We start from the raw sequence: 11,066 nt of genomic DNA, 5'->3' as shown, positions 1-11,066 counted from the left end.
GCATAGACGCTGCTCGGCGCTGTCGGCGCTCTAGGAGCGAACACGCAGTAAACTTGGACGCAGCCTTGACTCACCTTGAGCCGCACTATAGTATTTCGATGAAGCTCTTTCGCCAGGGTTGACCTTGGCTGAGCTTGAAGGTCAGATTCACGCAACGAGGCGTTTTCTAGGTTTGTACCGGGAGGACGACAGCTATTGCTCTAATACCATACTTCATCGTTACATCGCACTTCGCATACGGAGCAGAAGCGTTACGGACGAGTCTGGTTCTATTGCACTTGTTCGGTGTCCCGGGGTTCACGAAATCAGTGAGTAGAAAACAAGTGTCCCGAAATCCCGTTCCTCAAAATACGTGGCAATATGGCTATATCACGTCGGAAAAAAAAAAGACTCACGGGCTCCCTTGTGCGTTGACCTAAGACGACTCGAAGGCGAAAGCCATCTTCTTTTTCTTCAGTCGTTCTATTGATGCTGCCCCGCCACCTTCCGAAAGCTTTGTGCACCTAGCGAGGTTTCGCACTGCCTCCAGGATCGGAGGCACCTCACCTGGTTTTGCACTGCCTCCGTGGTAGGTCCACCTTTGACCAAGCTACGATGTCATGTGATGGCGGCATCCTGTGACGTTACATCACGTGACGTCAAGCCAGAATTCGTGACGTCATGATGACGTCACAAAATTTTGCGATGTATTACGTCACGATGACGGCACAGATCGCAAAATTTTGCGGCAATTTTTTTTTTTTTTCATTGTGTAACATAAGAGAAATTTTGTTGTGGTTCCGCATGTCCGGCTCACCTCCAAATGAAATGATTTCTGTTGAGCTTGAAAAACAGTACATCTTTAATGCGAGAAAAGCATTCGGCTGCCATATTTGTCTGAATCTGTATTCACATCACTGTCCAATTGAACTAGCTAACCATTCCAATCTTATTCATTTTTAAATATAGCTATAGCGCAGACTCAGGCTGAACTCAATGCAGAAGAGAGCGAGTTCTCGTACAGAAACATCTATGCGTCTATCATATGTGTTTAAGAATGCAATAACTGTCCTACAATGTTCGTGTTCCTGCAGCCTCTTTGCCGTCGCATTTCATGTCATGGCTGTTTACCATGTTCGTTTTTCTTTGTATTTATTTACATTCTAGTTAAAGGACGACATCATTCGAGCACTCGGTTAACATTTCAAGCATCGAAAGGCTTTCCGTCGATGAATCGCGTTATAAGGTCGAGCGCGACATCGGGCTGGTCGTAGGGCAAGATGTGACCGGCATTCCTAACCATAAGCTGCGTGAAGTTTCCTACTTCGCGGACGTAACCTGCGACACCGTTTCCGTCCGGTCGCTTCCAGATCTTGCGTTCCGCCTTGTCGAAGGCTTCCTTCCCCGACCAGGGGATGCTGCTGACGAAGTTGTCCGTCAGAGGGTACGCGATGATGATGTCCAGTTGGCCGTTGTATATGAGCACCTTGTACTGCGGCTTGTCCATTAGCGATGCGAGCCACGGCTTGACGGACTGCATGATGTCCTCCTTGAGATGGTTCTCGGTGGCGTCTCCGTTGTTGAAGGTCAGGTTCCCCACGTGAATGGCCTGGCGGACGGCAGGGGAGTCGACGAAGGCGTGGTAGTTGCCGAAGCCCTCCGGTTCTCTTGAGAGGAGGAAGTTGTAGTAGAAGTCGAGGCCCGTGACGTTCTTGAAGTACGACGGCTGAGAGACGGTGTCGCCGTTGATGAGCTTGTCGAAGATGAGAAATGCGTCCAGGTATCGCCCTCGCTTGATGTAGTCCACGGCCCGGGCAGTCTCGGCGCGAATGTAGTCGGACTGGCGCCGGTCCACGAGGCCAATTTGATACAAGAAGTCAGCATAGTCGAACATTGTCTCCGGGTCAATCATGCCGTCCCCAATGGCGATGCCCCGCAGGTTGATCTTGACTCTGGGTGAGACGGCTGTGTCGATAGCGTGAGCGATGGCCGGCACATACTTGCCTGTAACGAGGAGACAAACGTGTGTCACATGGGAGGTTGATTCAAGTGCACTTTGTTGAGTGTGGTGTGCATGTCGCTTCCCTGTGAGTCATTGTGAAGCTGCCAGTCATTGTGAGTCATTGTGAAGCTGTGAAGCTCACCTGTCACTTCATGGCTGCTTCATGGCAGCTTTATGCAGGCTGGATTCATCATGGGAAAGGCACACTGCACTAACAGTGACATGGAAAAAAGGCTCCTGGCAGATCAGACTAGAGTTACCGTACGTTTGCGACCTTCCTCCCAGCGCCTCCGCTCCCCTCTCTGAACATTTTGATCGCCACGTTTCCGGCTGTTTCATCATCGCTTCCATGCCAGAACCATTAATCGCAACACTATCCTATATACTGCCCAAGAAAGAACTAAAGACAAATCACTTTTTATTATGCTTGATAAAACGTGAATTTAAACTTGCAGAACGGAGAGGGACCAAGATGGACCAGAGGCGCCGTAAGTCCCACCCAGGGAATCCACACGGGGTCGCATCCTCAAGCATCTCCAGTAAGAGGCTGTATTTTGTTCTAGACACGTTGTGGAATGATCCTTGCAGAAGCTTCTAAATTTTTATTACAACAAAGCCGGAGCTTTTTGTTTACCTCACCCTCAATTCAACAAGTTTGAATACCCACCCCCCACTCCAATTAACCCACTGGTCGACGCAGGCTGTTTCGCCGCCCCCTCCAGGCAAATGGACAAACAACGCGCTTCTAGCATACATAAATGGACGAATTCATTTAGCATACTCTGAGACCAAAGGCGCGAAGACGACGACAAAAAAAAAAGGGCGCCCTGTGTGTATGTGCATGCATCTCCGTTTGTCTGTCGTCATATTCACGTCTTTCGCCTCAGAACAAAGGAGAAGGCATTCTTGCATTCACAAAGGCATGTGGGGATGTTGTAACCTACCTGAACTTCACAGTAATCTGTGTTTTAAGAGGTGTCGAACGCTGTGACACAACTTAGCTGGCAAGACATCCATTCATTTCCTTGCTGAGCAAACCCCTCCACCTGTGCTCCCGCAAATGTGAAGCTCACATATCGCGTTCAGTGCTGGTAAAACAAGACATCATATATATAAAAAAAATTACACCATCTCCCGCTAAAGGGGACCATGAGGCGATGCGAAGTCGGAGCACTTGCACGATCGAGTTCCGTTGGCGTTCATTGGGCATGCTACCGACCTCGCGTCGTGGAACGCGAAGAGGGACGCTACGCGAGTCGTATCTTCCCTCTAGCCTGGCCGTTAATTCTCACAGGGCGAGCGGGGAACGCGGTCGACAGGCGGGCGAGAGGGGGCAGCGTAGGAGAGGAGAGAGAAGGGGAGGGGACGCGCATGCGCTCGAGCTCATCGCGGCGTTGCGCAGGAGAGAATTTCGGCATGTCTAGCCCGCGTTTCAGAGGAAGAGTGGAAAGGGGGAGGGGAGAGGGTATGTGGAGAGGGGAAGGTGAGAGGGTGAGTGGAGAGGGGAGTGGAGAGGAGGTGCGTGGAGAGGGCATGCTCATGCGCAGTAAGGGCGGTCACGCCGCACACCACCACCACCACCACCACCGGATTAAGCTCCGCCTTAAGATACTTCGCATCTAAAAATCTCCTTGGTAGATGGGTATATTTGTTCTGGAAAATATGTTGCAGAGCGGCAATGGTATAGGTTTTCAAAGATGACATGAAGGCGGTATAACTGTTATAAATCTCCAAATGTGTTAAATGGATCGCTGGTCAGTAACATTCTCCATGCTATATATATATATATATATATATATATATATATATATATATATATATATATATATATATATATATATATATATATATATATATATATATATATATATATATATATATATATATATATATATATATATATATATATATATATATATATATATATATATATATATATATATATATATATATATATATATATATATATATATATGTATATACGCTTTTCAACACTTATCCGGAGAAGTGTGCACGAACAAGCGTTACTCACCGGCGTACGACTCCCCTGATGCGTAGAAGTCATTAGCCGCGTACTCGTCAAAGAGCGTGAAGAACTGCTGCAGGGCCTCGTGCAGGTCCCGGCCGACGTCCTCCTCGTTGCGAGCGTAGCCGTTGTCGTCCTGGGTGAAGCTGAAGCCGGCACCAACGGGGTTGTCGATGTACAGCATCGAGTAACGCTGCGCCCAGGTGGTGTCGCGAAGCTCTGGTACGCCACCCTTAGCCACGAGGTACGGCCCATGCTCCACGAACAGTCCGAACAGAGAGGAACCTCCCGGTCCACCTTGTAGCCACAGAACTACAGGTGCCTTCTCCGGATTTTCCTGCAAGCCGAGCCAAAGCCACAAGTGATGTTTGGAGCCCCGCTCTCTATTGGTCTGCTACTGTGAGAATGCTGGCTCTGGTTGGCTGCTGTGCTGACGAGAGAAGACAGGCTAAGAATAAATGCAGCTGTCTGTAGTGCTCAGGGCACTCCGCATTCTGTCTCCTAGAACCTCCCTTTAGGTCTGTACAGCTGCATCCGAGTACTGTACTAAGCATCGTGTTGTTTTGCCTGATAGCTTACATTATATTGAAGTGCTTTTTGCTTTCTTTTTCAGTGATGGAGCCTTGTGATTGTTGTGCTTAGTGTTGTGATTCGGATGTAAGTGACATTCGAGAAAATAGCGTGCTGCTGAGGAAAAACACGACGGCGAATGTTTCGAAGGCAGCTCAGCCGTAGAAGGAGTGACCGTGCTCAAAAGAACACAAAGCGCGTAATGATTCCCAGCACCACCACATCCTATAGCCCTGACGTGACCACCGCTGGTTTGGCGATGGTTCGCTCCAGATCGTTGAACGACTGACTCGACTCACTAAGTGGGAAATTCTTAACATTGGAGATTCGCATATACTGTGTACTCTGCGGTCGAATTCGATGGACGATATTGGCCAACATCTTAACACCAACGTTACTCTAGCATAGTATAAACTTATTGCGAAGAAGTATACGTATTGTATTCAGGATGATGAAGTCAGCGATTGTACCCTTTGCCGTCTTGACGGCTGCATTCCCCTATCGCTACATGCCTCTATCTCAGTAAAACCAAGTTTCTGAACTCTCTCATCGCGCGAAATAATGCCGTCAACGCGATATTTAAGCAGACAGACTCTTCAGCCGTTTCCGAACTGTGTTCGCACGCCATGGTGCAGTTCATCAGTGAATCCTGCGCAGCATCAGGAATGCAGCCTACCTGATGTATATATATACAGAGCATATGTAACCGACATTAGAAAAAGAGTTATCAAAGGAACGTGCACCATAGAGAGCAGAAAGAAACCAAATCATCTTCTGTTAATAACTGTGTTCTCTATATAGCTCACTTGTGCACGCGAATGCCGCAGTGTTTTGCATCTGTACGGGAGCTTCCTCTCACATTCGTCATACCTGCGACGCGCGCAGGGGCGTAGCCAGAAGTTTTTTTCGGGGGGTGGGGATGGGGGGGGGGGGGTTCAACCATACTTTATGTATGTTCGTGCGTGCGTTTGTATGTGTGCGTATATGTGTACGCAAGCACAATTGAAACGTTTCGGGGGAGGGGGGTTTCAACTCCCCCCCCCCCCCCCCTGGCTACGCCCCTGGACGCGCGCGATCTAACGGAGCTTCGGGCCGGAGTTTTTCTGGGAAACTTACCTTGGCCGGGAAGAACCAGAAGAAGAGATTGCTTCCATACTGCTTGTTGACTGTGAGGAATCCCGAGTAGCCCGGGAAGTCCGGCACAGCGCCGAGCGAACCGACGCGGCTGAGGTTTCTCGCGCGCTCCAGCTGGCCAGCCTCGATGAGCGGAGTCAGGAAGAGCGGCTCGCCCACGTCGCCCAGCTGCGTCTCTGCTCTGCGGACGCTGTCTGGTCTACGGGTGCACGCACGAAGAAAAGTATTTCAGGCAGAACCAACTCAGTTTATTGCCTATACACATACGTGAAGGAGCATCATTGCATAGATCGAATGAAGACCGCGTTGCTGTCATAACAGCTGATAATAGCTTTATACATAAGCCGACGTAAGCCGACATTAGCCAACACTATTGAGCATTATCATTCAGTTTGACCTGCTTAGCCAAAATTCGCGATCTTTATACCGATGTCACACGGTCCCCTTTGATCGCGACTGGGCCTGATCCGGATAGAATTTCGCGATCGTGATTGGTTCCTTTACGCAAGCTGCACATGCGAGCCAATTACTGTTGAGAAATTTGACCCTGGCCGGACTCGATCGCGATCAGTAGTGCACTGTATAGCACCGGTATTAGGTAACGCCCCAGTTTTCGTCGGTCTCTTGTTTTTGTGTCCCTTCCGCGAGGTTTATGCAATCATGAAATACCTACTAGCCCGGTATTCCTACCGCCTTGCTTAACTAGCCTTGCTTTAGGTAACATTAGTAACCAAACTAGTCAACATTAGTTAACACTTCACGATATTTTCCGTCATTTAGCCAACTCTAGTCAGCACTATAGTTGATATTATATATTATATAGTCATAGTTTAACCAACACGAGCCAGCATTATTCAGTACCAGCCAGTGCTCGTAGTATGAGAGTAAATAGGGGGAATAGGCTGAGATATATGCTCTCACGTATCCTCTAAGAACTATCCTGGCTTGTGACAACTTCCGTGTTTACTTCCGGTAACACCATTCCATCTGCCCCTTTGCAAATAGGAGGTTTGGCATGCTTGCGTTTTTTTTTTTCCGCTGCGTATATAAGCGAAGAAAGACAACGACGAGCTGCAGATAGCAAAACAGAAGCGTACACTTCACTCTAATGTCAAGCTCAAGTTTTCACGTCGTTGTAGCTGTACATTACGGAAATAAATTAATTAACTATTAGTATCTGTTCCGGAGGCACGCTAAGCCAACATAAAGGCACTGTTTTCTTTTCTTTTTAGAGGGAGGGATAGCGTGCTGATAACAACCGGAAATTTTTTGAGGTCACAGCTCGCTGACGTCGTGACTCGTGTGAAACAATCGACAGTGGCAGTATTGTTCTTCCCGCTCCGTTTCCTCTCGCCACGTATGCAATATCCATTTGTGAGGATATAGTGTATATGCATTGGCGATCCATTGCGAGCGAAGAAATCAGCGCGTATGCGTTAATGCCAACAAGACCGCGTTACGTAGAAAAAAGATTATGGTTCATCCCTCTTTCATGGGAATCGTTCATATCACGAAAATAAAACGAGTCTCCATAGCGGTGGGTGCCCAGGCCCACTAAAAAGACGCCGGACTCGAATCTCATTGATTTGACAATAAAGCTTACGTTGCTTCGATAGAAGTAGTGGCATCTATGTTGGACGCTAATAAATACAATTTGTACATTGTGTATTGCTATTTGGCCGACATGCGGTTTCCAATTGCCATCCGGCTTGCAGTTGTTTGTTCAGTGGTGACGATCGCCCTCCCACATATAATACATCTAGTATGTACTCCCTGTTGAGATTTTCTTTTCTTCTGGGGTCAACTGCGAGATTGATAAAGAGGGAGGAAACCAAACAATTATGAGGAAAGGTGATCAGGTGGACTTTAAGAAAATACCTTGCACTAGTGAAGAAAAAAAAGAAAAAAAACAGTACGTTAAAATGGGGATGCCTCCTTTCTGCCCGCAGGCTCAGTCGATTAGAAAAAAAAAGCCATATCGCATCCCTTGAGGACAACAGAGAGAGAGAAGAAATAGTAGAGAAGGAAAGGCAGGGAGGTTAACCAGTATAGGACAACCGGTTTGCTACCCTACACATGGGGACAGGGTGGGGGAGACTTAAAGATGGAGAGGAAAGAGAGAGAGAAAGATAGAAAGATAGCACATGACACAGCACACATAGAATCAGTCGGTCACTCTTGCGTGGTAGCATAGCACACATAGAAACAGTCGGTCACTCTTGCGTGGTAGTTGGTCACTTCTGCGTGGTACGCGACATTTCTGTCACAGGCGCTTGGCCAAGTTCGTCGCTCTCAAAAACCTCAGCAGTGCCTTCGTCGCCTTCAGTTGTGATGTCTTCTGTTGACAACATGCAAGTATTGTTTGAACAGACATTGGTCTACTATCAAGGCGCGCTAGAACGGACGTCAATGACTGTCTCTGAGCATTATATACCGGACAGTCGCACAGGACGTGGTGTAGCGTCTCCTCGCAACGACAGGCATCGCAGAGAGCGTTGTCGGCCATTCCAATTCGAAAGGAATAGGATTTCGTAAATGCCACCCCTAGCCACAAGCGATAAAGCAGTGTGGCCTCTCTTCGGCGGAGTCCAGTTGGCATACAGATATGCATCAAAGAGGACAGGTGGCGTTGACGATTAGTCCGGTTGGTTTGGCTGCTTGGTGGGCACCATAGAGCGAGCGTGATCTCCTGTGCAAGGCCTCGAAGACTGCTGGCAGCGTCAGACCTTGAAAGTGGGATGGTATCTTCCTGTGTGCTTTCATGAGCTGTCCGAGCGGCATTATCGGCCTGTTCGTTCCCTATGACGCCGCAGTGACTTGCCAGCCATTGAAACGTCACGTGGTGCCCTTTCTCATACGAAGTGTGGAGAAGACCTCGAATTTCAAATACGAGCTGTTCATATGGCCCGCGACGCAGAGCAGATAGCACAGATTGTAGGGCTGCCTTTGAGTCGCTGAAGACAGACCAATGTTGAAGTGGTTCCCGATTAACCAAACAAAGTGCAGCGCGCAGAGCAGCTAGTTCCGCAGCTGTCGACGTCGTGGAGTGGTCGGTCCTAAAGCTGATGGTAATAGCTCTTGCTGGGACAACCACCGCACCGGACGAACACTGGATGTTTGTGGAACCATCTGTATATATATGTACACTGTCCGCATACTTCTCGTACAAAAGAAGCAGAGACAGTTGTTTCAACACAGGTGACGACAGCTCAGATTTTTTCCGGATCCCTGGTACACTGAGTTGAACTGTGGGTCGAATAAAACACCAAGGGGGCATCGGTGGTTTAGATGCAGTGGTGAAGCCCGAGGGAAGTTTGTCGTTGTACTTGACGATAGTTTTAGAAAATGATGCGTGGACAACAGAGATTCCTGTTTTGGTGTAAGGCTTCTTGCTTTAGGCGCTGATGAAAATAATGTACTAAGAAATGTTTACTCACCCATTGTACAGCCTGCGCATTGGGGAACCGAACCATGCCTGAGCGCCTGCGATCGGCACACACAGCACCAACAAGGCAAGCTTCATCTTCGAGTGTTCAGCTCACAGGGCAGCGACGGTTCACAGTGGTTTTGCGTCAACGATCACTCGACGCTAGCGGCGAAAGTATTCCAGTTCGTTGGAAGAACGCAGTTTCGCAACGAAATCAGGCAGTCCTACAAACTTTACACGCGTATGAGCTTGAGGATCAGATGCATGGAGTGCCGCGTCGTGGCCGTCGTTGTTTCCCTTATCGTCCTTACCGATAAAGACTGCTGCATGAGTAAAGAGGCGTGAGCTATATCTCGACTCTCAGCCGCCGGTATCGGCGAATGGCTAACACGTGAGCCCTGCCTGAAGTGGATATATGTCCGTAAGTGCTTGCATCAACATGCATGGGCCTGTGGGGAGTCGTTTTGCGAAGGCCTGGGGCCGTGGGGGCACTCACGTTTAATGGACGCACGGTGAAACAATGAGATGGAACGTATATTACTAAGTGTAGTTGAATCTGTTCTTTAGTAGACTCCCATGCGTTACTCATTTCTGTCACGAAGTACTGTTCGGGTATATGATTTAATCTTGTGCCCTTCAGTCACCGATGGCTGATTGATTGATTGATTGATTGATTGATTGATTGATTGATTGATTGATTGATTGATTGATTGATCGATTGATCGATCAATCGATCTACTTTATTTTGTTTCTTCCATAATTGATGTGTTTAAAGGCCTTTTCTTTCTATTTCCTTTGTCTCGTACAATCTCAATACGTCCCATGCTGCCGCAGACTGCCTGTTTCTAAGGTAAATCCGCACATGTGTCGTTGATTATACTATGCACTCTCGGTTATCTGTACTGTACGCATAATTAATAGTACTGTTTTCTCAGTTTAAACTATTTGTCTTGCGAATTACTGTTTACTTACTAGATGTGGCTATATTAGCACAACACATGCTCACATTGTCTTGTTTTCTTCCGCTCGTTTTAGGTCTTTGTAAAACGGTGCATGTTTCTCGCTTCCATTGCAAAGCGCATCGATCAACGCAGGATTTGTCTAAACAGGACGTACCTGCACCCCCACCCCACCACCTTCCTCCTGAGAACTCGTTCACAGCGACAGCAAATGACTGACAAAGGACACCTTTAAGTGCCCTTCGCCGCAGTATACGTATTACCCTTACGCGTCCGATATGTCTTTATGGAAGTGCTGCCAGTGCTGCTTTTTGTAGTTGTAGCGGCCACGAGATGGCGCGCACTCGGGCGGAACTCGGGCGCTAGGTAGGAAGTCTGTCACAACGCAACAACATATTCTCGATGAAGGAGGAAATCAATTGGAAGGGTACGAAGCGCTAGGTTACATTCGAAAGGTAACAGTCGATTAGTTTAAAAAGAGCGTCCAGGGGATTTCCCCGGTGAGTAAAAGTGTGGCGGAGAGAGCAACCGAGGAAGAGCTAGTGCTGGAGAAGTTCAATTGGAAAAAGGCTGAAAGAAAAATTCTAAAGCGCACTGCCGCGGGTTTAGATGGGATTCCCGTTAGCCTCATTAACGAACTAGGAAATAGCACTAAAGAAGCACTGCTGAAAGCTGTAGAAAAATGCTTAAAGGACAGGCAAATACCGGATAGTTGGTGAAAAGGTAGAATGAACTTAATCTATAAAGGCAAGGGTGAGAAGGATAACATTCGCTCGTATAGACCGCTAACCACTACATCGGTACTATACAGGTTGGCGATGCAAGCAGTAAAAATGAAAATAGAAAAGTGGGCAGAACACAACGATATTTTGGGACAACTCCAGAATGGATTTCGAGTCGACAGGCGGTTAGACGATAACCTGTTTGTTCTCACTCAGTGTATAGAAATATCTAAAATAGAAAATAGGC

At 47.8% G+C, this 11,066-nt stretch overlaps 1 protein-coding gene across 1 annotated transcript; it reads right to left on the bottom strand.

Annotated features, from left to right (window-relative positions):
• Nucleotides 1-1,166: 1,166 nt before the first annotated feature.
• On the bottom strand, nucleotides 1,167-9,249 carry LOC119387211 (probable serine carboxypeptidase CPVL). Its single transcript, XM_037654530.2, has 4 exons — nucleotides 9,149-9,249; nucleotides 5,694-5,910; nucleotides 4,014-4,344; nucleotides 1,167-1,983 (listed from the first exon to the last, which is right to left on the bottom strand). The coding sequence occupies exons 1-4, from the start codon at nucleotides 9,232-9,234 to the stop codon at nucleotides 1,184-1,186; spliced, it is 1,434 nt and encodes a 477-aa protein (XP_037510458.1). The 5' UTR covers nucleotides 9,235-9,249; the 3' UTR covers nucleotides 1,167-1,183.
• Between the last annotated feature and the right edge of the window lie 1,817 nt (nucleotides 9,250-11,066).

The sequence above is a fragment of the Rhipicephalus sanguineus genome, chromosome 3 (genome assembly GCF_013339695.2).
Source record: "Rhipicephalus sanguineus isolate Rsan-2018 chromosome 3, BIME_Rsan_1.4, whole genome shotgun sequence".
NCBI classification, from domain to species: Eukaryota; Metazoa; Arthropoda; class Arachnida; order Ixodida; family Ixodidae; genus Rhipicephalus; species Rhipicephalus sanguineus.
The sequence above is the reverse complement of the archived record's forward strand: the minus strand, read 5'-3'. Positions and strand labels throughout refer to the sequence as shown.

Bases quoted from the DNA above. Each gene is read 5' to 3' on its own strand.
- LOC119387211 (XM_037654530.2), bottom strand. From the start codon at position 9,234: ATGAAGCTTGCCTTGTTGGTGCTGTGTGTGCCGATCGCAGGCGCTCAG. The intron at 5,911-9,148 runs GTGAGTAAACAT...GTGCACCCGTAG, and splicing joins ATGCGCAGGCTGTACAATGG to ACCAGACAGCGTCCGCAGAG. The intron at 4,345-5,693 runs GTAAGTTTCCCA...CTCGGCTTGCAG, and splicing joins TCTGGTTCTTCCCGGCCAAG to GAAAATCCGGAGAAGGCACC.